At 38.8% G+C, this 27,212-nt stretch overlaps 1 protein-coding gene and 1 long non-coding RNA gene across 2 annotated transcripts in view; one reads left to right on the forward strand and one right to left on the reverse strand.

The window, feature by feature from the left end:
• Positions 1 to 9,394: 9,394 nt before the first annotated feature.
• The window catches only part of MDFIC (MyoD family inhibitor domain containing), an 87,186-nt gene continuing 69,368 nt past the window's right edge, over positions 9,395 to 27,212 (reverse strand). The window contains exon 5 of the mRNA XM_032871003.1: positions 9,395 to 9,894. Coding sequence (XP_032726894.1) covers positions 9,647 to 9,894 — 248 coding nt within the window. The 3' untranslated portion in view covers positions 9,395 to 9,646. The remainder of the gene's footprint in view (positions 9,895 to 27,212) is intronic.
• The window catches only part of LOC116875462, a 32,109-nt gene continuing 15,833 nt past the window's right edge, over positions 10,937 to 27,212 (forward strand). Inside the window, exon 1 of the long non-coding RNA XR_004384197.1 lies at positions 10,937 to 10,972. This is a non-coding gene — a long non-coding RNA (uncharacterized LOC116875462). The remainder of the gene's footprint in view (positions 10,973 to 27,212) is intronic.

Here is a 27,212-nt window from a genome sequence, read left to right on the forward strand (position 1 = left end):
AAGCATTTATGGTGCTACCTGTTGGGCTCAGTTGTTGTTCTTGCCCTCACCTGTGCTCTGTCCTTCTAATATTATCGCAACTTGAGAATGAACAGATAACTATTTACTCTTTCTCCAATCCTGGTTTTAATAATCCCTCCTTTGGGAAACCTTCCTGGCTCTTCCAGAGACCTTAGTCACTCCTACTCTCTACTCCTGCAGCAATTCTGTCTCTTAACTCTTGAATTCTATCAATTTAATGTGCGTTCTCTGGGAACTCATTAATGGACACCTTGCTGTCCCTACTCACAGTCCTGGGTCTGGCACACATAGGTGACCAGTAAATGCTCCTTGACTAATTGGGTGAATATCTGAAATACCAATTAAAATGTTGCCATTTACCTATCTAGTGTTGAACCAGACAACTAAGGCTGATGTTGGACCTACTTTAACTTAGAAGTATCCAACTCTGAAGGCATACAGATTGCAAATTGTTTTATTATTTTTGTTGACATTCTTATGGCATCTCTAAGACCTTTCTGGAGGGACTGATTTCCAGGCTAAGATTTCTATTGTGGGTCTGCTTACATCGATAATGATGTTGAGTCATTCCAGGATGTATGGAACAAAGTTAAACCTCATCATCTGTTGGGATCCTAGAGCTCTAAAAACTCTATCTTAGATTTTGGATCACTCACGGTAATGATTCCCTCTTTCTTTCCCTGTTCCCCTGCCAGCTTGTTATAGTATCAGATGTTAGCATGAAGGTGTGTAATCATCAAACCTGAAATTGCTAAATTAATTTGTGGAGTGTCTAGTGTGGTTCTTGTGATACTAGATTTGACTGTCAATGCTAAAGAGACAAACATCTAAGAAACCACCAGAGTTTACATTATTTTGATAAATCTGAGAAATACATGATAACAAGATTGGATTCAGACAACATGTGCATTTGCACACACACAGACTCGCTACTTCATTAGAGGACTGGTAAAAAACAGATGGCTCACTCAAAGGCCTTAATTAAAGAGCACTTAATAAAAAGGACTGTTCACAGAGGAAGAATCAGTCGTAAGGTAACTAACAGAGGAATCTGAAGTGCCAGGAACTAGCCACAGTGGGAGACGTTACTTCCCCATGCCTGAAGGGGCAGAAGCAGGGAGAAGGATGACTACATAGCAGCACTTTATGTCCGGGAATGGAGTTGTGAAGGTCATTACCTGGCAGAAAGGGGCCCAGGGAGTGGGATAGGAATTAATACCTTAACCTCTCTCTCCTCCCGCCTTCTGATTGCCCATCAGTACTTGCCATCCACCAAAGCCAACTAGAAACCAGAAAGCAAGGGAGCCTGACACAAAGGCAGAGACAGAGAACAGACCTAGAGAGACAAATGGAGAATGACCAGCAAACAATTCATGAAGAACATCTAACTCCCGATTCCTTATCCATCTAGGAAAAAAAAATTTTTTTTTTGATGACTAGGCACAAGATAGCAGAATATTGTGGGTTGACAGACTTTGGGTCAATGCATGTAATGAGAGTTAAGTAGTACAGTGGCTGTGATTTTCAGTCTCTAGGAGAACCCATGCTAGGACACCACTCCAGGTGACAAAGATGGGAGACGGGAGTAAGGCTGGTGAGACTTCAGATCCCCGTATCCTCAAGCCGGCTTCAAGCAGAGCAGTTGTGATTGAGTCTATTATATTAAATAACATGTAAAATTTCTTAAGCAAAAAACGGTTGTAATAGCAAGATCTGGGAGATCAGGTTTCCTGGGTCTAAAGGAACTACTTTAGAAAATGAGCTTAAGCAATCCGTTGTTTCATCTGCGAAATGGAAGGAAAAAATGCATATCCTAGATGAATCACAGGGTTGCAAAGATCAAATGGGAAAGTAGAAATGGCTTCCTTCTGAAAAGCTAAACAAGCGCTACAAATGTCAGGCCCTACCACTTTTGGATAGTATCTTACAAAGCTGGTCCCCGAGTATATGCTTGCAGTCATCACATCCGCGGTCTTGACTATCTTGCCTCTACACATGGAGCACTTCAGTCGACTCCAACTTAAACAGCACATACAAAGAAAAGATAAGCAGTAAGAAAATCCAAATGTGTTGGCAATATCGCTGCATGTTAACAAGAAAGAACCAGGTTTCACATTGAACTCCGTTTTCGTGGCGCATAGCTCTCCTTTCCATAGGTCCTATTAACTTCAAAGGGAGCTCCGTGCATGTAAATGATTATATTTATTGGATGCGCCAACTCCTTCTTATCCTCTGGGCACAATTAGAAATATCATAGAAAAATGAATGTTAGAGACTTGGATCCATATTTGATATTCTATGGGAAATTTCCCATAGTTACAGATGTTAAAAATCCTGCCCAATGGTCCAGTTATGAATGTGTACTATTTCTGCTTCTATCATCTTTGGAATTATTTTTACTCTTGTTTTAGAATATTCTTTTTTACATTAAAGGAAAAAATGTTCTCTTTAGGTCCAGATCATCCCGTGATAAAATCTTGGCTTATACAACTTGGTACGGTGATAAAAATTTGGACTGCATGGCCCTGCTCTTTTGGGGAACCGTTTAGTGCTTCCCAGAGAGTCTATCATTAATACTTAACAACAGTCCTGTTACTGCTTCAAGTTCACTCTGGGAACTGTTGGTTGGGTCAGTGTCTGGGAACTAAATTCCTGGATGCCCAGTTTAATATTAGATCCCCTAAACTATGCTGTAATTTCAGGATTTGTTGTAAATTCAGACCATTATTAATATTCTTAGTAGCGGGGGGGGGTGCCTGGGTGGCTCAGAGGGTTAAGCCTCTGCCTTCGGCTCAGGTCATGATCTCAGGGTCTTGGGATCGAGCCCCTCATCAGGCTCTCTGCTCAGCAGAGAGCCTGCTTCCTCCTCTCTCTCTGCCTGTCTCTCTGCCTACTTGTGATCTTTGTCTGTCAAATAAATAAATAAAATCTTTAAAAAAATATATTCTTAGTAGGTAGCTGTACACTCAGGTTTTCTCCAGTTCAAATTGCCACAGTCAATGAGAACAGATGGTCTAGGTGTATGAAGAGCTGCAATTTTCACACCTACTTGCTATTTGTTCTTTAAATTCAGTGGTCTAAATGAACCTGGCTGGCTCAGTTGGTGGAGTGTGCAACCCCTAACCTCCCGATTGTGAGTTCGAGCCTCATGTTAGGTGTAGAGATTACTTACAAATAAAAATCTTAGATAAAAATAAGTAAATTCAGTCGTCTAATGGTTCTTGGTGGAGGTGTCCCTGGAACTCATTCTGAGAATGACTTCTGTCCTCGCCCAGACTCCTCAGTGAACGTTAGGGCCTTGGAAGTGGTACAGATAGGACTCCTTGGCCATATAGATTATTATACATTCTGTACTATACAAACAGTATGTGTGTCAGACAGCCAAGAGGGCAGGTTAAGTCTTTACCTGTACAGTTCTTTAAAGTGACAAAGGAGGGACAAAAGTGGAAGAATCCCCTCAAATAAAATATTGAGAACGCTGATGAAAGAGAAGATGTATTCTATGAAAAGATGAAAACCTTTACTGGAAATGTACCCGCATGAGGGGTGGGGTGACAGATACAGAGACTTATGTGATGTTGTGAGAAGCAATTTGATTTATGAGAAGAGTCATTCTAAGTAGTCTTACAGACAAATAAGACCATATCCACAAAGTAATTTGGATCCACTGTGAATTATTCGTAAGAAGTAAGCAAGCAAAGGGAGTCTAATTTTAGTAAATATTGATAGAGCAAAACAATCATATTTCTAGTGAAAATGTGTGTAAGTGGGTTTATTTTGAAAGGAAAAGTCCTACTCCCAGTGTCATAACCAATTAAATTCTCCAGGTAATGACCCCATTTGCATAGTGAGCGGAACCCACAAGTGGGAATTTTAATGGGCACACCACCTGAGTACAGTAATTGAGAGTGACACAACTTGAACTAGTTTTGTGCTTACCCCACTGAAAATTCTACTCATATTATTTTTAATGTCAAGCTACAAGTCAAATTTCAAGATGATGGATTTGTTCTTTTTTAAGCACCGAGTTTGAGTAAAAGAAATGCTTTAATTCTGTTATGCATTGCATATCTTTGCTTTAACTAATCTGTAGTTCTGATTCTCACCATTGCTTCATTTTCTTCAGTGATTGGAATTTAATTTTATTCATTAATTTGTGAATAATTAGATAAAAAAAATAATGTCCTCAGCAGCCAAATTGCTTTTGGATTGCTATTTAATGTACTTTTACCAGGATATGTATTCTCGTTAAACCGGGATAATAGTTTACTAAAATGTAATTGTGTAAATATGCCCAATTATTCTTTGATGATCTAAGAAAATCTAATAGAATATGCATTCATGAATATTTCTCTCCTCTTCCGCCTCAACACCAAGAAAACGCCCCTCCTGCAGAGCTGATCACAGATGCCTTGTCATCTGAAGGTGTTACTTCTAAAAGATACTCTCCTTATCTCTCAGGCACTATTCATGTCCTTGAAAGAACTGAGCATTCTGATGGAGGGATCATATGACGTCCACATCAAATTATATAATAAAGGTGATCTCCAGACTCTAAGAGTCACACATGACGAACTGCGCTTTCTAGGTTTTGAGATGACATTTTAAAACTTCTTTTGTTTCACTCTAAGATTGCTTGAGATCCTAACTATTTGTAGGTGTTTGACACCACTCGGCCACATCTGTAATTGGCATTGCATCCAGCAGACAGGCTCTGTACATCTTTACACTGCAACCTACCAAGTTAAGAAATGTATTGGTTCAATATAAAACAGCAGGCTGTTTTTAGACATAGTTACTAGTGCACAAGCTTTAATATGGCTTGGCTTCATCCTATAATGAGATCTTTTGGTTCCCTGCTCAACAGGCTTTTATTCCTTTGCAAAAGGCTATGAACTATGTCAAGTGGATCAGCTGCTTTTGTACACCCTCTTTCTTGGCTTTGGAACGTAATTCTTTTGCTTCTACCCCTTTATGCATCAGACAGAACTTAAGAACCTTTTCAGTTTTTCAAGCTAAACTTAGAATTTGTTTGAATTTGCTTTTTACTATTTTCCTAATAATTATATTCTCAACCGAACCTCACACAAAGACCTGCCTGGAAGTGAGCACTTAATTGCAAAGCTCCACTTTGTCTTTAACACGTTATCTATACCCCATGTCGGTAACGTGTCAAATGATGGTTTTGTACCAGTGATTTCTTCCCGGTCCCCTCGCAACTGAAAGCAGCACTCAGTTTCAGCAAGCACCCAGGTGAGGGCCCGAGGGCATAAATAACAGACACACAGTGGAGCCCAAACTAGTGTCCCGAGTTCAGTAGGAAGGCAGCAAACCGCTCATGTTGTCATTTGGCAGCTTGGCAGTATCGGTGTAGCCCCCATGGCCATTGTCCCACCATTGTCCCCCTTTTGATGAAGAAGGGGCTGGTGCAGGTTTCTGCTTGCCTAGGTGAGGCGCGGCTGTGCTCATAATCCTTTTCACTCCAGAGTGCCTAGTGACACCATTAAAATTTGAATATTTATATGATATTTTGATTTGCAGCCCTTTCACGGTCGGTCGAGGAAGCAATCATTGTTGGGCATTTTGAGATGCAAAAATTTGTGCTGGGTTTAGTCACTACTGATCATTTTTGCCAAAACCACCCTCCACTGGAGGGTTGCATCGTTGCAGTGTTCTCCCCGCTCCACACCCACTTCTGCAAAATCTCTAATATTAAATAAGCAAGTAAATACTGGCAGTTTTCTCACGAGAGGTACCAAACTCCTTACCTAGGCTGAAACTATGTGAGAGTCCTGACTCCTTACTGAGGTACCTTGAGAAAACAGACACTGGAAATTTACTGGTGACAGTGGGGCATGGAGAAAGGTTAAAGAGACTCCTTTGTAAAAAAAAACAACAAAAAAAAAAAACGCTTGATCAAAAAATGTAAACTGTAAGTGTGCAATAAACCCTATCAATAGGTTAACCAGTCTTTAAAACAAAAATGGTATGCTTTAGGGGTGCCTGGGTCGCTCAGTTGGTTAAGCGTCCCTCTTTGGCTCAGGTCATGATCAGGGTCCTGGGATCAAGCTCCCCATTGCATCAGGCTCCCTGCTCAGTGGGGAGCCTCCTTCTCCCTCTCTGTTTGCCCCTCCCCCTGTGGTGTACGTACTCTGTCATATAAATAAATAAAATCTTTAAAAAAAAATGGTATGCTTTACTACATTAGTGTAAAAGGAAAAGAAAAATGGATAGTGTATTATTTGATGAAATTTTATCTTGCCTGTCAGATTAGATGTAATAAATCTACGGGCTTACAAATCACAAGTAATTGGAAAGGGCATAAAGGTCTTGAATAATTTGAAAAATAACCTCATTAATAAATAAACTTATTCATTAGGTGGTTGGGTAAATCTAAGCATTTAATCCAGAATTCCAGAAGGCAAGCCACAGACTCAGGATTCCAGTCTTATTTATGTTAGGCAGTGACTTTGACATTTATAACATTAGAATCTAGGGCACTGATAGAGGTTGTATGGATAAAGAATGAAAAGTTATTACATAAGGTTGCCTTGGTTACTCCTTGAACTGTTCAGAGAAACCCTGACTAGGTTAGGAAAAAGGATATAGTTGATAGACTATAAGAATGCAAAAATCCGATTCTATTCCTAAATAAAAAGCCTTCTAGCTAAAGTGATTGGGGGGTGGTTAAATAGTAACTATAAAACACTACCTCCTACTTAAAAATTGCACTACTAAAAACCCTAGATGAAAATACTTCTGATGATTTAACTTTTGGATGAAATTCATTAACTCTAATACCTGATTTCATAGTTTCTTTTGTGTTTAATCTCAGTGTACATATTAAAATGAACTTTGTTTCCATTTACTTCTTTTGGAATTATCTCCCAACTTCTAAAAACCATTTATTTAAGACCATGTTTTAAAATCATATGTTAACTATGATCTGCAGTATAAACGGATCTGAATCATTCATAGTTTATTTAGGAGCATGAGTCATGTAATTTACATAAGGAAATTAGGAAATCTTCAGAAAGGGAAGTAACAAGATAAAAGCCTCAAGTTTTAAATGATAGTCAAATTCATTCAAATATCAATGTATCAATTAGGTAGAAAATATGCTAAATCACAAGAGAACTTTTTTTTTATTTCAAAATAATGTATTCAGGATAATACAGGTCCAGTTTAAAAATATTAAAGGTTAAGTTTCCACATTTAAAAAGAGACCAAATCTGTAACTGTAAACTCTAGCACTTAGTACTTAGTCATGACGGCCATATATTCAACAAAACATTTTACATACAGAAATTCTAACATATACTGAAACTATTTTCACATTTTCCTACTTTGGTTTTTTTTTTTCCTCATTTAAAAAAATCATACAAATACTTTATGGAATGACTAGAGTAGACAATAGAGGAAAAGTACTGTGAATATAAATATGAAAAAAAAATTCTGCTATCAATTAATGTTCTCTGTTATGGAGAAACATTCCTTCAAAAGTGCTAATATTTTCCTTGCAAACAGTGGCAGAATATATTTAAATATTAGATAAACCACTTGGTTGAAAAATCTTGCAAGATAAAAAGTGACACATCTTAACAATTCCAGGTCATTAAAAGGCTAATTTATATGTCAATACACAGATGATATTCCTCTATCCTAATAGATACACATAACTTTGAGTATACGTAAATATTCAGATTCTGGCTACTATGAAATAGTACAAAGATTTTTTTATATTTACTGTAACAAAAACACTCTTTAGACAAGAGAAAGATAGCGGTTTTCTATAATTCTATTTAAACCTGACAACTTAAAGGGTATGTGTGTGTATACGTGTGTGTATGTGTGTATGAAAAGGGGATTCAGAAGTTTGCTTTTTTTTTTTCCTTTAAGTCCTTTAAGTAATGACAGAAGTAGAAGCTAGGTTTTATCTCAAAGGAAAAACCAGAGGTGACATTCCTGCGCTTTGGGTTTAAAACCTTTCTTAAAAGGCTAGCCTTGCTATGCATTTGTTTTCACTATCAAGTTGAATTTCAGCTGGAAGAATTAAAAAATAACTATTAATCCAAAAGTATCCTTCCAGAATTTCTACAAGGAATTACATTAAATCAAACCAAACTACAGTTCTGGGAAGATCAGACTTAGTAGGAGAGCACACAGTATGGAAATTTACCCCCACCTTCATCTGGGCTACACAAAGTATCTGTGTCTTATTAACTATATACTTCAGTCGATTATGAGACTATTTCTTTACACTGCAGCATCTTGATAACCTGCAGTGTTGGTTTCGTTTCACACAAAATTGCAGTACTAAATAAAATCTGGTCACAGTAGCAGATGTCCAGTTTCCCACTGTATTGGAAGGAAGGGTTTACATTTAAGGTGAGCCCTGTTTATAAACATTGTGTACGAAGCAAAACAACCTCCCCCTCCTGCGAAAGACTGAAAGCTCTCAAACGCTCCCCGCAAAAAAAACCAAAAAACAAAAAACAACAACAAAAAAAAACCACTTTTGATCAAAATCAAAATCAGAATACTGAGATTTTAATATTTTTTAAAAAATCACCTAATTTAAATGCATTTTGTCAAAAGTATTCCACATTCTTAATAAAATAGAGCTATTTTAATAAAGCATTATATTCTTATCAAAACTTTATCATAACATTTAAATGATGTGTAAAAAATTGCATATTTTTCATTAAATTTTATAGGCTTTAATAAAAAGGTGTATTCCTGCAACTAAAGAAAATACATACTTAAGGCATTTTTCTTTTAATGGCTTAAGGGCACACACAGTTCAAGCTCCCCACCTAAAACTTGGTCTTACTAAATCTGATTCATCCAAGCCATGGATGGATCACTCATCCTAAAAGTCCTCCTTTCAAATGCCCCCTTTTCTTTGAAGCTGTGTGCCTATGCCGGTAGACAAGAGCTAGTCTCTTCTGTGTATTCCTAGAGCCTTTTTAGCCTCTCTCTCACATCATCCACACGTCAGTATGCCTTGAGGACTGGTGTGTACTTGACGGGTGTCTCTCCTCTACTAAACTGTATAGTCCTCTGGATGGCAGTTCAGTGGCATCTGTCTTTGCATCTGAGCAGACCATTACACACAGTAGGCGCTTAGTGTCTGATGAATGAGGGGAGAAAGGGAGAACCCAGCACAGAGCTGAACACTAGGTGCCCAACTATGGTGTGGCTTTTTCTCCCAAAGTTCACTTTAAAAGAAGGGATGCTTACTTGGAACCATAAACAGATAAACATCAAAAATATAAACTGGTTTAAATACAGAGAAATAATACACTTAGAGCAAGAGGCTCTTAAGAATGGTTAAAAGCAACAGAAACATGCATAAAAAGGAGACATTTAGTTTTTTTTTTTTTTTTTTGGTCAAAATGTCCCTCAGTCATTGTAACTTATTTAGTTTAGAAGTAGTTAAAATTTCACATATTAAAACACGTAGATTCGGTTAGAGAGAAAAGGCTTTCAGAGATTACTTAAAATAATGAGTTAACAGTGCAAATACTGGGTTGCTTCATGAGACTCTCATCTTGTGATTTTCTGCCCCCTTCAAAGAGAAATTGTAAAACCTCCAGTTTTAACACAAACAGAAGATAAATACCTATGAAGGAAAACAAATTCCACAGCATTCCATACAGATTTCCAAGCAGTCCGATGATTCACAACAGGCATCCATGATGCCACAGTCCATGTCACAAGGGCAGTTACAGTCGTCCCCCATCTCGTCTCCACAGCAACAGCAGCAGGCTTCTGAGGTGCAGATGCCACAGGAAGCCTGGCCCAGGACAATATTGCAGAGGGTGAGGAATTCACAGAACAAGCAGGCCAGGATACAGTGGACACAGCAATCTTCATTGTCAGTTGGGAAGAGACCATGTAGTGAGGAAAAAAAAAATGAACACAAATAGAGAAATCATCAATGGGCTGAATGATAAGAATTGATCAAAATAATCCAAAACCCCATGACATGCAGTCTCATAAGCCTTCCCGTGGGCTGGAAGCTCACAAAGAAGCTTAAATTTTAGGAGAGCCATCTTTAGAAGTCGATATTGCATTCAGAAAACAACCAACCAACCGAAAAGGTGGTGGTGGGGTGTGGGTACAGATGTGTGCATGTGGGTGAGATTTTGTTATTCTCACACACTGTACAGTGGTTTTAGTCCTTTGTTCTACTGCTCTGTGCCTCTCACCCATCTTCCCTACATCCTATTGCTCTCCATCACACAGGCTAAACACTTCTGTGACCTCGCAGTCCTTTAGAAATAGACATTTGACTGCACCACCCACCTGCTCCCAAACTGGAGGAAAAAATATTCAGTACGATACATTCAGTAGATTACTGAGCTTTTCCAGGATTATACTGTTATCATGGTTTGTAAGATAACTGTTATAAAGAGCTAGATTTATTATCCTATGAAGAAAATAGAGTTACCTTTCAGAAAGCCAGTTCTGTTCAATATGCCTTCACAGAGATATGAGTACTAACTAGTTCTAACACTTGTGACCTTAACTTTCTACTTCATTGGGAACACTGCTATTTCAAGGCTGAAAGGGGAATCTACAAAAACTCACTTGATGTTGAAGAACCTTTAACTGAGTATTCTTAAAGCCCTAAGAATCTTGTTGAACATAAGATTCTTTATATGTTAATCACAGGATACATCATATACAGAACTATCCGTATTGGATCTATCAGTTTCAAGGGGGGAAAGAATGGCCATTCCACCCAGCCTGAGAAGGACATGCTTACATCTTTGAAGCCTCCTTTGGTCCCTTCCTATGTAAAGCTCCCTCTTCCACAATATAATCAATGTCTTGAATTTTGACTAAATCTTTCCCTTACTTTGCACTATACTTTTCACAACAGTAAATGTGGAAACATCCCTTAGTAGCTCTCAGAAAGGATAAAGGTACCTTCTGGATTCCTGTGAGTAGCATTTTTTGCTCAGTACTGTGTATTTCCCCTCCAGGATCCTGTTGCTAAGTTCACTTGTTTTCCAGGTGTAGAGTATCCCAATTGATTAAATATACCATAATTAATTTATCCATACTATTTGTGAATATATTTGTCATATCCAATGTTTTTGCTATTCCAGACATTACTGTTTGGAATAGTTTTGTGCAAGTGTCTTAGAGCTCCCATGCTAGGTCACTGGCAGAGCTCTGGGCTCACAGGATATGCAAACTTGTTTCCAAAAACACTGCTTCCTCCAAAATGTACTCCCCGCAAACCAAGCTTAAGAATGCTCAATATCTATATCTTCATCAATCTTGGAGATTGTCCTGCCTTCATTAATGCCAGCTGAGTGTGAAAGGGCATCTCATGGTGGTTTTACTTTGCATTTATATCTTCACTAGTAAGTCTAGACATATTTTTGTGTTTCCTCTTCTTTGAAACAGGTGTTCAGGCCATTCAAGTTCCCCCTCATTTTTCTAATTAAGTTACATGTTTTTTTTCTTACTGATTTGTAGATATTTAATTTAAATATCAGTCCTTTCTCAAAAATGACTATCTGCTCTCAGTATGTGGCTTTTTTAAGGTAAAAATAAAATAACAAGAGACAGATGAGTTAATTTTTAGACCTTGAGAGTTTAAAGTAATAGATAAATCTGAATCAAATCTTACAGTTAGCTAAAGGTATGGGATTGATTACATGGCTGAGGAGGCATTAATAAGATTCGGTAGCAGAATGAAATAAAAAGTTTTAATGCCTGATTCAAAAGAAGGGAGCCCAGCCATGCCTACACAGAAAAAAAGAGGAAGAAACCAATAATCAGGAGGGGAGAGACTGAATGTAATTGTTAAGAAATCAAGAGCCTGCAGGATAAAAAGGGACAGGAGTGACATTCCAAACTAAACAGTTAATCGCCACTCACAGGACCTATCCATTCACCGGAAATTAAAAGCTCTTCCAGATTTTAGACAATGACAGTTGTCATACAGAAATGAGAAGCCCTACACCCAGAGTAGGATCTGTCCAAACTCCTACTTTAAGCCAACAAGATTCACAAATTAAAGTCTATTAAACTATTTTTAGTAAACAAAATGAAAAAGTTCTTCGCTGCCAAGAGATCAAACACTCCTTTCTAGACTCTCTTCTATAACAAAATGTGATTTTTTTCCCCAAAATGTGGTTTCTATAACAAATAGGTATGACTGGTTGTTTTTCATAGAATGGAAAGCCTAGTGTTAATGAAGGAAAATTATTTATTTGCTGTTTTCAGAATTAAGAAATACGTTTTTTAGGAGAGAGATGTTTTCATCACTATTTTTTTAAACGATTTATTTTTAAGAGAGAGCACGCACAAGCAGGGGCAAGGGGTAGAGGGCAAAGCAGACTCCCCACTGAGCAGGGAGCCTGATGGGGGGACTCGATTCCAGGACCATGACCTGAGCTGAAGGCAGATGCTCAACCATCTGAGCCAGCCAGGCACCCACACCATTTCATTTTTTTAAAAACTATTTTAGATACTTACTTTGTACTAAACTCTGTGTAAGGCTCTTTCCAAATATGAATTCCCTTAATTCTAATAATATGTTCAAGAAGCAGTACTGGTATGATCCCCATTTTACCAATATAGACTTAGAGGAATTTTAGAAAATTCGCCCCGAGTCCTAGAGGCCGGCTGCAGAGTCAGAGTGAGAAGCCACGCGCCTCGCCAGAATGGGCCAGCCTCGAGCCCAGCATGCTGGGCTGACCACAGGGGTGGAGCACTCGGTTCATCTTCCTTGGGGGAAGATCAGTTATAAATCCAAAACTTTCTGATTTGTCTTGATCTGTTTTTAGCCTTGATTCATGTTCCTTTCCTTTCTAAAGATGAGTCTGAATCTCACTTTTAATGAAGAGTTGGTAGTAAAGGCTATAACCCTCAACGAGAGCAAAGTTGATGAGTAGGAGACCTCTGATACGCAGCCGGTCACGCTGTGGAGATAGGAGACGGTAGGCAGCCAAGGGAGAGCGTGTCTCAGAAGAAACAAATCTGTCAATTGAAAGGATAAAAGTTCAGGTCCATCCTTACCTGCACAAAAGCAGTGAATGGATGACATAGGAATTCTGGTCAAACACAGTCATGACACAGGTCTCAAAAGAAGAAGTTCTTTATATAAATACTAAAACTTACACAGACACAAAAAAGACATTATCTTAAAACACCGGTTCTACATCATTTACTTGGAAACCACTCTGGGCTACTCCGAAAAACCAATCAATTCAAGGACACCTAAAAAAAGCCACAAACCAAAACACAGTTCAGAGAGAAGAGTGATACTAACCAAGGTGCATCTGTACAGACGGGGACCACAGACACAGTCATTATCTGTCCTTTAGAAGTAAAGAACTACCTAGGTACGACGACAACAAGAAGATCCCTAAATGCTCACTGATCAGTTTTTCTTTTTAGTTGTGCTCTAGAAAGGGCAGTTGGATCACGTGGTGACCTGAGGTAAGGAAGAGGTTAACGTAAGGCCAAAGAGCTGACAGTTTCTGCCGAGGTCACCCCACCCCCTTCAGGGGAATCAACAATCACAAACAGCATTACCACGCTGGTTTTATTTGAAGCAAAGAGAGGATTAGAAGTATTAGCCAACTAAGAAGACAAAAGAAGAGGAGTCCTCTGCATTGATGTAGTTCACAGTCAGAAATAATTATTTTCCCCCCTGTTCTTGAGGTTTTTCATTTTTCTGGTTTTATTCAGTCATATTTGCAGTTTTTGCCAAAAGTATTTAACCTCTGAGAAGCCAACTAGGTTCTGGGAAAGATGCCTGTCTCAGACTGGGCCAAGCAAGAATTGCACAATTCGGTGTACTACTGAGAGGGGAGCTCAGCGCAAGACTGACAGCTACTGTAAACTGAGGGAAACAAAGGAACACACCAGCAGCCAGCAGCCACAAGAACCCGTAAAAAGAAAGCTTCAGCACAATATTTGATTAAAAGAAACCAAAACCGTTACGAATGACTGCAGACAACAAACCCAAACAAAATCTTTTGAGTCCTGTGAAAGGTCATCTATCTGGAAAGCATCGAGCTGTCCCATGCCATGAAGGTAACACCGGAAACCTAGATAACCAGCATCCTTAGATGACTGGTAGAAGCCTCTGTGACTGGTCCAAGGGCCTTGGTTTTGTTTAAGATGAGACTGGAGGCTCATTTTTAGAAGAACAGATTAGTTTAATAAAGAAATCCCAAATTGATTGACTCGATCCTATGTGACCCAAAGTGCTTATGTCAGATTGATTGGCCCAATCCTATGTGACCCAAGGTGCTAAGAAAATACGAGGGAAGCAGTTACAGTGAACAGACTACTGACTTAAGAGCCATCAGAAAACCATGTGCACCCTAAACTCTGCTCTGTTCTAAGGGAGCCTCTTAAATTTCTTTGGTTTTCTTTTTTTTAAGATGTGGTAGGACAGGTGCTCTGAATTTCTTGGAACAGAGACCCCAAACAGCAGAGTACTGGGAAGCACAGAGCAATGAATTCTGAGAATAACCCACAAACCATTTCTGAGTGCACGCAGATTTGTATGTGTTTTATCTCATCTCTAATAGCATTTCCTATGACTTAGACGCTTGAAACGACTTTCTTAATCAGGTCCCCAACAAGCAAACTGTATACGGAGAAAAAGAGGTTACCATTTGTAACAGACTGACAGTGTGCCAAAAAGCAACTGCAGACAAAAATATAAGCAGTCAATTATGCATAATTAGTAATTTAGGAAATTGCACAGAGATCAAACCTGACTTTATGACCAAAGCTACAGAGAACCCACAGGTGTCGCCATGTCTTTAAGCTGCTAAGGCTCACATCTGCCCGGTGGGGGTACAAAGGGGCTCATTGTACAGGGGATGCCTAATTGGGTGGAGGCCTTCTTGTGCCCAGACGCAGCTTCACTGCGACCGTTGTTTCTCAACGCAAAATCAGAAAGCAGGCTAGAAGTGGGGTTTAGTAATCCTGAATCACAGCCAGGAGAGCTAAGTATGTGGCCTCTGTGAAAAGCCAGCTGTGAGGGATGAGACACAGACATCTCCAGGGAGTTCTGCTCAAGTGTATTCGGGGGCAGGAACTATTTACTAATACAGCACGGTAGCTCAGCTCCAAGGAGGCCTGTGTCTCCAAGCCAGAGGACACGCAGCATCTGGCCTACAGCCCTAGGATGACCTGCCGCCTGCATAAATTGGCCCAAAGTGTCCCTCCTACCCAGAACTCTCTGGCACACTGCTGTCCCCGTGAGGCCATGCTTCTCAGCCAGAACACAGTCAACATTTTCCTAGTAGGGAAGAAAGTGAGTTAGGTCAGGAGGTAAAAGAAAAGAGCTGTATTTTCCACTGCAGTACAGAGAAGACCACACTTAGGAAAACTGAACAATTATCTTTACTATTATCTTTCCTCTCAGCAAACTCAGAACAACCTTGGAAAAAAAATATAAAACCGTTCTCCCACCTCCCACAAAGGGACTCCTTGATTTTCCTCCCGCATGTCCAAATTCTGGATTCCATCTTGCACCTATGGGAAGTGCATTTGCATTTTAAATTACACTTAAGTGAATAGCACAGATTTTTTTTTCTTCTCTTACTCATTTATCTTGCTGCCTGTTCCGTGTCCGATTCATTAAATATTCCAAACTCTGAAGGATTTGATCCAGTAATTGTTAGTCAAGACTTAACTGTAGCACTGAGTCACGGAGTCCTTTCTGAAGAGTCGCATCTACTAAGTCTAGGAACACAGCCTTTTATTTTATTTAAAGATTTTATTTATTTATTGGACAGAGAGAGAGATCACAAGTAGGCAGAGAGGCAGGCAGAGAGAGAGGAGGAAGCAGGCTCCCCTCTGAGCAGAGAGCCCAATGCAGGGCTCGATCCCATCACCCTGGGATCATGTCTGAGCCAAAGGCAGAGGCTTAACCCACTGAGCCACCCAGGCGCCCCGGAACACAGCCTTTTATAACAGAACACCCCCTGCCCCCATGCCCCTCTGCCCCCCTCGGAAGCTGTACAAAGAAACATGAAGAGGAGTAAACGCTCAGTTAGTAGAGGTGTTTATTTAAAACATTTTACATGTACAGTTAGTACCTGAGCAGAGAAGAGGTAAAGAAAAGCTTAAAAAAAAAAATACAGATGGTGCAAATAACATTTACATTACTTTAACCAGACAACAAGCTGGCTAGCTGGTAATAAAAGCACTGTCCTCAAAGGGTTACGATGAGGATGACCGTGCCTATAAGTGCTCAAGAAGGGATTTCTCATAAAATACTTACTAAATATTGTTACTGTCATAGTGACAGAAATAATACAAGATTTCTTCTAGGGAGCCCACCCCTCTTTACCTACCAATATTTCATTACTCTGATCACCACACTAAAATCAGGCCATTCCATTTTAACTGAAGGAGGGTTATAAAAGGCTCAGTTTATAGTTGAAACATTTTGAAAAGAGAGACCCAAAAAGGCAAGAAAGAGAATCTGTAGAAGAGTGAAGCAGGCAGAAATCTGCCCAGGAAAAATTAGGAAATTTTATGTTTGGCCGCAGCGGAAGACTTAAAATAATCATCTTTTTCCATATTTAAATTACGTCCATTTACTTTTCTCTGGAAGCTGGAAGGCTTAAACAGAGAAACACTATACTTTACATGAACCTAGTCAGTGTTGACTTTATTCAGTTGGCCAGTTGGAAAACCCCTAATCCAAAAAGTTTAATTAATAAAGTTGAATGTAACTTCTGGATAACAAGATCCACTTTAGATCTTAGAAGAATCTTCCTAGAAAGAGTATGTCTAACGGTCTGCTGAAATTGGTCACAATGCCATCTATGGCCAGGAAAAAAAATATTTTTTTTATTAAAACTAAGATTTACTTTTTTTTTTTTTTTTTTAAACTTGTTCTTTCTTTTATTAATGTATTGGATCACATTGGTTGATTTGCGGACGTTGAACCAACCTTGCAGCCCAGGAATAAATCCCACTTGGTCGTGGTGAATTATCTTTTTAATGTACTGTTGGATCCTACTGGCTAGTATTTTGGTGAGAATTTTTGTGTCCGTGTTCATCAAGGATATTGGTCAGAAATTCTCCTTTGTGACGGAGTCTTTGCCTGGTTTGGGGATCAAGGTAATGCTGGCTTCATAGAATGAGTTTGGAAGTTCTCCTTCTGTTTCTATTTTCTGAAAGAGCTTCAGTAGAAAAAGTATTAGTTCTTCTTTGAATGTTTGGTAGAATTCCCCAGGGAATCCATCAGGTCCTGGACTCTTGTTTTTGGGGAGGTTTCTGATCACTGCTTCAATCTCATTACTGGTTTTTGGTCTACTCAGGCTGTCAATTTCTTTGTGTTTCAGTCTTGGTAGTTTATAGGTTCCAAGAATTCATCCATTTCTAACAGGTTGCTAAATTTATTGACATATAGTTGTTGATAATAATTTATAGCGATTGTTTCTATTTCCTTGGTGTTAGTCATGATCTCTCCCCTTTCATTCATAGTTTTATTAATTTGGGTCCATTCTCTTTTCTTTTGGATTAGTTTGGCCAGTGGTTTATCAATCTTAATTAATTCTTTTAAAGAACCAGCTTCTAATTTTGTTGATGTGTTCTACTATATTTCTGATTTCTAATTCATTGATTTCTGTTCTAATTGTAATTACTTCCCCTCCCATCCATGGGTTTGGCTTAATTTGTTGATTCTCTGGTTCTTTGAGGTGTAAAGATAGTTTGTGTATTTGGGAATTTTCTATTTTTTTAAAGTTATTTTTATTAACATATAGTGTATTATTTGCCCCAGGGGTACAGGTCTGTGAATCGTCAGGCTCACACATTTCATAGCACTCACCATAGCACATACCCTCCCCAATGTCCATAACCCAACCACCCTGTCCCCACCCCCCCAACACCTCCCAGCAACCCTGTTTGTTTTGTGAGATTAAGAGTCTCTTATGGTTTGTCTCCCTCCCAATCCCATCTTGTTTCATTTTTTCCTTCCCTACCCCCCAAACCCCTCACTTTGCCTCTCAAATTCCTCATATCAGAGAGATCATACAATAATTGTCTTTCTCTGGTTGACTTACTTCGCTCAGCATAATACCCTCTAGTTCCATCCATGTCATTGCAAATGGCAAGATTTCATTTCTTTTGATGGCCGCATAGTATTCCATTACACACACACACACACACACACACACACACACACACACACACACACACCCCTTCTTTATCCATTCATCTGTTGATGGACATCTAGGTTTTTTCCATAGTTTGGCTATTGTGGACATTGCTGCTATAAACATTCAGGTGCACTTGCCCCTTCGGATCACTATGTTTGTATCTTTAGGGTAAATACCCAGTACTGTGATTGCTGGGTCATAGGGTAGCTGTATTTGCAACTTTTTGAGGACCCTCCTTTCTGTTTTCCAGAGTGGCTACACCAGCTTGCATTCCCACCAACAGTGTAGGATGTTTCCTCTTTCTCTGCATCCTCGCCAACATCTGTTGTTTCCTGACTTGTTAATTTTATCCATTCTGTCTGGTGCGAGGTAGGATTTACGTTCTTAAGACTGTTCAGAAATGATCTCAGAAATCTCTCCTCAAACCTTAACGTTCTTCCCATTTTTCCTGTGTCTCTTTCACAATTCACATTTCAGTTTCTCTTCTTACCTGTGCTTGTCTAAATACTGTGAAAAGTAAATTAAGATTTTTTTTTTTTTTTGGCAAAATAGTGCCCAGTGGGGTGGGAAGGTGCAGAAGTTTTTATTTAATAAAACAAATTTATTTAATATTAATGTACTTATTGAGGTATAATTAACATGTAACGTATTAGATTCAGGTTTACAACATGATTTATTGTAATTGCTCTGTGAAATCATCACCACAATATGTCTAGTTACTGTCTGTCACCATAGTTTTCTCAGGAGAACTTCTAAGATCTACTCTCTTGGCAACTTTCATAGAAGTAATATGTTAACTATAGTCACCATGCTGTATGTTACGTCCCCATGACTTCTTTATTTTGTAAGTGGAAGTTTGTCGTTCCTTCATCCATTTTACCCACCCGCACCTGCTGCCTCAGGCCACCACCAATCGAATCTGTTCTTTATACCTGTGAACTCATTTTTTTCTGTTTTTAGATGTCACATATAAGTGCGATCCTATGGTATTTGTCTTTATCTAACTCACACACTTAGCATAATGCCCTCAAGGTCCATCCATGTTGTTGCAAAGGCCAGATTTCCCCCTTTTTTATGGTTGGATAATGTTCATTTGTGTGTATACACACACACACACACACACACACACACACACAAAATTATATGTATTGATCATATCCTCTTTATCCAATCATCCATTAAGAAACATTATTTCCATATCTTGGTTATTATAAATCTCCAGTGATCATGAGGGTGGATTTGCCTTTTTGAACTTTTCATTTCTTCTGGATAAATACCTGGCATTAGAATTACTGAGTCATATGGTACTTCCTTATTTATTTAAAAAAAAATTTTTTTTTTTAGATTTATTTATGAGGGAGGAGAGGGAGTAGTAGACTCCCCACTGAGCAGGGAGTCCAATCTGATGCCGGGGCTTGATCCCAGGACACCAGGATCGTGACCTAAGCTGAAGGCAAAGAATATGACTGAACCACCCAGGTACCCTGACAGTTCCATTTTTAATTTTTGAACAACTTCCATACTGTTTTCAATAGTAGCTAAACCAATTTACATTCCCACCAACAGTGCACAAGGAGTCTCTCTTCTCCACAACCTCAACACTTGGTATTTCTGTCTTGTTGATACTGGCCAATCTGACAAGTGTGAGGTGGTATTTCATTGTGTTGTTGACTTGAATTTCCCTGATGATTAGTGATGTTAAGCACCTTTTCATGGGACATGTTGGCCATCTGTATATCATCTTTGGAAAAATATCTATTGAAATCTTTTGCCCATTTTAAATCAGATTCTTTGGGGTTTTTTGCTGTTGAGTTGTAGGACTTCTCTCTATATTTTGGATACTAACCCCTCATTCAATATTTACAAATATTTTCTCCCATTTGATAGCTTGTGGTTTTGTTTTATTGATGGATTCCTTTGCTGTGCAGAAGACTTTTAGTTTGATGTAGTCCTACTTGTTTATTCTAGGTTTGCTTTTGGTAGCAAATCTAAAATAATTGCCACCAGAGTAGAAATCAAGGAGTAGCTTACTGCCTATATTTTCTTCTGAATTTTATGGTTCAGGTCTTACAGTCTTTATTCTATTTTGAGTTAACTTTTGTGTATGGTATACAATGGTGGTCCATTTGCATTCTTTTGCATGTGGTTGTCGAGGTTTCCTGGTATCATTTACTGAAGAGACTTTTACTCATTGCATATTCTTGGCTCACTATGCATGCATGGGTTTATTTCTGGGCTCTATATTCTGTTCCATTGATCCATGTGTTTGTTTTTATGCCAATACCATCATGCTTTGACTATTACAGCTTTGTAATATAGATGAAATCAGACAGTGTGATGCTTCTAGCTTTGTCGTTCTTTCTCAAGAAAGACCTATTCAGGGTCTTCTGTAATTCCAAACTTTAGGATCGTTCTATTATTTCTATTAATGCCCTTGCCATTTTGCTAGGGATTTCATTGAACCTGTCAACTGCTTTAGGTAGTATGGACATTTTAACAATATTCTTCCAGTCTATGAGCACAGAATATTTTCATATTTATGTTGTCTTCAGTTTCTTGCACGAATTTCTGTTTGTACTCAGGGTACAATTCTTTTACTTCCTTGGTTAAATATATTCCTGGGTATTTTATTCCTTGATGCAAATGTAAATAGGATTACTTTCTTAATTTCTCTTTTTGATTATATACATATATATAAATGCTACACATTTTTCATACTGATTTTTGGATCCTGCACCTTCACAGAATTGGGTCTAACAGTTTTTGTAAGAATCTTTAGGGTTTTCTATACATATTATGTCATCTGCAAATACTGATAGTTTTATTTCTTCCTTTCCAATATGTATGTCTTCTGTTTCTTTCTCCTGACTAATTGCTCGGGTCAGAATTTCTAATACTATATTGAATAACAATGGTGAGAGTGGACATCCTTGTCTTACTCCTGATCTTAGAGGAAAAGCTTTCAAGCTTTTCACCATTGAGTATGATGTTAAGCTGTGGGCTGGTCATATACAGCTTTTGTTACATTGAGATATATTCCCTCCATACACAAGTGTTCAGATTTTTAATCATAAATTTATGTTGAATTTTGTCATAATTTTTCTGCATCTATTGATGATCATATAATTTTTATATTTTATTAAAATGGTATATACATCGATTTGCAGAAATTGAACCATCCTTGCATCCCTGGAATAAATCTTAGTTGATCACAATGTATGGTCTTTTAAATGAATGTTGAATTTGGTTTGCTAATATTTTGTTGAGGCAATTTGCATGTACGTTCATGAGGGATACTGCCTTGTAATTTTCTTTCTTGTAGCATCCTTGTGTTGTTTTTGTATCAGGGTAATGCTGGTCTTATAAAATGAGTTTGAAAGTGTTTCCTCCTCTTCTATAATTTTTGGAAGAATTTGAGAAGGATGGGTTTTACAATTCACCAGTGAAGCCATCTGGTCCTGACTTTGGTTTTTTGGGAGATTTTTTTCTTACTGATTCAAACTCCTTACTAGTAACCAGTCTCTTTATATTTTCTATTTTATTATGATTCACTCTTGGTAGTGTTTCTTGGTTATGTTTCTGAGAATTTATTTCTTCTTGGTTGTAAAATTGGTTGGAATGTAATTGTTCATAGTAGTGTCTTAAATCTTTTGTATTTCTGTGAAATCAGTTGTAATGTCTCCTCTTTATGATTTTTGAGTCTGCTTTTTTTGTGAATTTAAAGGTTCACCAATTTTGCTTATCTTTTCAAAGAAACAGCTCTTGGTTTTATTCATCATTTCTATTGTCTTCTAAGCCTCTACTTCATTTACTTCCACTCTACCAACTTTGGTCTTCATTTGTTTTTCTAATGCCTTGAGGTATAGAGTTAGGTTGTTTTAGATTTTTTCTTGTTTCTTGAGATAGGTATTTATCATTATGGACTTCCCTGGTAGAACTGCTTTTGCTGTATCCATTATTTTTGTTATGTTGTACTTCTGTTTTCATATTTTCAGGGCATATTTTTATTTCTCCTTTGACCCAGTGGTTGTTCAGTAGACTGTTTAATTTCCACATTATTTGTAAACTTTCCATTTTTCTTGTAATTGCTTTTTTTTTTAAGATTTTATTTATTTATTTGACAGAGATCACAAGTAGGCAGAGAGGCAGAGAGAGAGAGGAGGAAGCAGGAACCCTGCGGAGCAGAGAGCCTGATGCGGGGCTCGATCCCAGGACCCTGGGATCATGACCTGACCTGAAGGCAGAGGCTTTAACCCACTGAACCACTCAGGCACCCCCTGTAATTGAATTCTAATTAAAGACAACTACAGTTAGAAAAGATGCTGAATATTGACTTCAATCTTTTTGAATTGATTTAGGCTTATTTTGTGGCCCAACATGCTTTATCCTGGAGAATATTCCATGTTACTTTTGGGTGTAATGTTCTGTGTATATTAAATCCATCTGGTCTAATGATCTGCTTAAGGACAATGTGTCCTTATTGATTTTCTGTCTGGGTGATCTATCTATTGATGAAAGGGGGGGTATTAAAGTCCTGTACTATTAGCATATTGCTATTTCTTCTTTTGGGTCTGTAAATATTTGCTTTACATATTCAGGTGTTCCCATGTGGGCACTTAAATTATTTAAAATGTTAGAGAGGAGAAGGGAGTTGAGGGAAATTGGAAGGGGAGGTGAACCATGAGAGACTATGGACTCTGAAAAACAATCTGAGGGTTTTGAAGGGGTAGGGTGTGGGAGGCTGGGGGAACCAGGTGGTGGGTATTGGAGAGGGCACGGATTGCATGGAGCACCGGGTGTGGTGCAAAAACAATGAATATTGTTACGCTGAAAATAAATTTAAAAAATTAAAAAAAAAAGTTATATCCTTTTGTTGTATTGCCCCCTTTATCAGTATGTGCTTCTCTTGTCTCTTTTTACAGTCCTTATTTTAAAGACTATTTTGCTTGATCTAAATACACTTACTCCAGCTTTCTTTTGGTTTCAATTTGCATGGAAGATTGTTTACCATCCCTTCTCTTTCAGTCTGTGTGACTTTACATCTGAAATGGGTCTATTGTAGGGAGCACATAGATGAATCCTGTGTTTTCATTCAACCTTTTTAATAGAAGAATTTAGTCCATTTACATTTAAAGTTAATTACTGATAGGCATATACTGACTGCCATTTGTAAAAAAAAATTTTTTTTTTTTGGCTGTTTTGTAGCTTTCTGTTTCTTCCTTTCATTTGCTCTCTTCCTTTGTAACTTAAGATTTTGTACAGTGGTATGCTAAGATTAATCTCTTTTCCATATTTTGTGTGTGTATCTGCCATAGGTTTTTGCTTTGTGGTTAGGAAGAGGCTTATATATAATAACATTTCTAACAGTCTATTTTAAGTTTATAACTTGTTTAAATGCATTCTAAAGCTCTATATTTTTACTTTCCCCTCTTCCTTGATGTTACATTTTATGTTTATCTTAACTACTTATTGTAGTTTTACTATTTTTCTAACCCTCATACTATCTTTATAAGTGATTAATCTGCCATGTTTACATTATTCTGAATTTTACTATATATTTACCTTTACCACTGAGATCTGTACTTTCATATGTGTTTCTGTTGCTCATTTGTGCCCTTTTACCTCAGCTTAATGAAGTCCCTTTAACGTTTACTGTAAGGCAGGCTTAGCTTTTGTCTGTCTGGAAAATGCTCTCTCCTAAAATTGAGAATGACAACTTTGCTGGAGAGTGTTCTTGGTTGTGAGTTTTTCTTCTTTCAGCACTTGAAATATATCATGCCATTCCCTTCTGTCCTGCACAGGTTCTGCTGAAAAATCCAAGTATAGTATGTAGGGGTTCCCTTGTATGTATGTTGTTTTTCTCTTCCTGCTTTTAAGATTCTCTCCTCTTTAACTTTTGACATATTAATTATAATGTGTCTTGGTGTGAGTCTCCTTGGGTTCGTTATATTTGGAAATTTCTCAGCATCCTATATCTGGATGTCTGTTTTCTTCACGGGGTTAGGAAAATTCTCAGCCATCACTTCTTCAAATAACTTTTTTGCCCCTTTCTCTCTTCTCCTTCTGTGATCCCTTCAGTGTGAATATGGGCCCACTTGATGTCACCTAACTCCCTTAAGCTATCTTACCCACTTTTTTCCTTTCTATTGCTCTGATGAGGTGAGTTCTACTGCCCTGTTTTTGAGTTCACTGATTTTTTTGTTCTGCTTCAGATATAGTCTGCTGCTGAATCCTTCTAAGCATATTTTTCAGTTTGGTTTTGTATTCTTCAGCTCTGTGACTTCCATTTGGTAATTTTGTATATTTCTTTCTTCTCCCAAGTTTGGTGAACATCTTTAAAACTATTACTATTATTTTGAACTGTCAGGTAAACTGCTTAAGAACTTTTTCTTAGGTTTTGTCTTGTTCTTTCTTTTAAAACATACTCTTTATTCATTTTTCTTGACACTCTATGTTGGCTTCTATGCATTAGATCAAACAGCGACCTTGCCCAGTATGAAGAAGTAAAGTGGCTTTATGTAGCAGATAAATCTTATTGTTCAACCCTATCCTAGCTCTTGGTTGTCTCTCAAACCTTAGTATTGTACAATAGCCTACTTTATTTTCAGTGGCTCCCAGTGGTTGACCGTATGCTGAAAGTTATCCATGTTCCAAAAGAAAGGATCTCAGTCAGCACCTAGACTCAAAACTGTTTCAAAGACAGACTCGCCCCCCCCCCCAACACACACAACAGCAGCTTTTAAAGTATGCAAACATATATAATCCTGTAGGACTACAACTATGACTCCCACTGCCTTCCACAGCTAGGCAATCTAGAGGTGTCCACTGGGTGGAAGTTAAAAAATCAGGATAGCAGGTGGGTATGCAAGTTCCTTTTGGAAGGATACTGGTAATCTGGAACAAGGCAGAAGGGGAGCTCGAAGAAAGCATGCACAGGCCTGTGGAGTCCATATCAGCAGGCCCCTAGATATATGCCCCACCTGAAGCCTGCCCAAAGTCTAAGCTCATGTTAAGCATATAGCCCCTCTTGCAGAAACACTAGGACTATGTTTCAGTCTGCTATCTATACAGTGCCCTAAGAGTGGCAGCTGGCCAAGAACGGTCTCTCCTGTGTTAGTCTGTGGGACCCAGGAACACAGTCCCTGCTGTCCAACAGAGCTAGACAATCCAGTGGTGTCCTTGGGCATCAGACACAGGTATAAGTTCATAGGCAGTCTAGATGACAAAGATAGTGACCCCACTGTGAGGTTTCTGGAGAAGATTACAGTAGTTTAGTTGGAGGGAGGCAGAGGGAAAGCAACCTCCCTAAGGTAGTACCTGCCAGCTTACCCTCGATGACCCTTAGAGGTGTGTTACATTAGATGCCTGCGCCCTTACTGACACTTGTTTATGTTAGAGAGTATTTGCCTATCTTAAGGTTTAGATCTAACCTATCAATCAGCTGCCTCTATACTGGGCCATGGGGCCTGTGGGTCCAAGAGCACAAGCCCATTAATAGCCTTTCCTCAGCTCAGCATAGTCTTCTTTTGGGTCTTAGGGACGCAAGCACCGCTGATTTAAAAGCTAGATGTTTGGGGGCTCATCCATCAGATGCAGTCTTAAAGGTTAGGGTGCTGAATGTGGGGGAAGCTCCAGGTTTTGAGTTCCCTCCTAAGTGTGCATCACTGCGCTGGAGTGAGCTTTACTGCAGGATAGCCTCAGCCTCTTCTGCTTGCTTTGGATGTGGGTTTTTTTCCTTGCCAGATGGGAAGGATGCACAGCTAGCTTGCAGGTCCTTTTCAGAAGAAATAGTTCCAGATGTAGCTGTAGATTTGGGGTGTCCATGGGCGGAGGTGAGTTCAGAATCTGACACTGCCATCTGGAGATGCTTAGTCACCCATTATTAGTCTATTACTGAACCCCCCCAGAATGGGCAGGGTTACTCATGACATAGATCTTGTGGGAACAGACGGACAGACAGACACACACACAAAGAGAAGCTGACAGTGTTCACAGGGCTGGGACCAGGCCTCTGCACCTCTGTGATCCAAAGGGTTGAGAGGCCCTGGCAATTCCTGTTCCTGCAAGCTCAGATGGAGGCAGGACTGCAGCTCTGGCAGGGGGAGGGGCCTCCTACAGGCAAGAATAGCCTTGCCTTGAGAAGGCTCAGGATGTGCTCCCCCCTCCTGATAGAAGAGCCGGGCCCCAACCAAAGAGACACAGCAGTCTGACAGACACCCCAGGCAGGATGAAGAGTAAAAGCCTAGTGAAATGAGACACCAAAGCACATTTCAAAGCAGTGCACAGGAGGTAAATCCTGTTATTTATGGAATTAATTTGTGAATCAACGATGGCATTGTTACTCTTTCCACATCCCTCCCTCTCCACCCATGTTATCTATTAATACCATTTGGGTTTTTTTGTTTTTTTTTTTTTTTAAGCCTCAGATGAACAGGACAGCATGACATTGAAATTATAAGGTATAAATACCTCCACCTTAATTTAGTGTACAAACAATTTCAGAGCCAAGAAAATCCAAGAACATGTTGTTTGCAAGGACCCTAATACTGACAAACCTGGTTTTCTCATCCAAAAAAAATTCTGTAGCCTCGTTATTTTAAATCATAGAAAAGATGATAAAAAACCAAAAAAACTCTTATTGTGCTGCCTCTCACTGCTCTGCCCTTCACCCCTCCCCACCCCAACCCCACTGAGGTTTCCCTGAGTCACAGTTCATTACCTAGGCTGCCCATTCAGGCCAGCAAATGCCAGAACGACTGGGAGGAATACCACAAGTGTCTGTGGTGTTTGTCTGTCTGTTTGGGTTTGGTGAGGCTTCTAGCAACCAGGAAATGACATTCTATTTTCTAAGTCTTGACTTGTCTTGACTCTGTCACTAATTGGCTAAATGACCTTGAACAAATCATTTCACTCGGTGTCTATATGCATATAATGCAGAAGAAAATGATCTCCAGATTCTTTCCGGTTACAAGATTTCTGTTAAAGTCTAGCTCAGGGTCTTTTCTTGGCCTTGAACAGAGCCAT

Source organism: Lontra canadensis, unplaced genomic scaffold (assembly GCF_010015895.1).
Source record: "Lontra canadensis isolate GAN:19392208 unplaced genomic scaffold, GSC_riverotter_1.0 scaffold2, whole genome shotgun sequence".
Classification (NCBI taxonomy): domain Eukaryota; kingdom Metazoa; phylum Chordata; class Mammalia; order Carnivora; family Mustelidae; genus Lontra; species Lontra canadensis.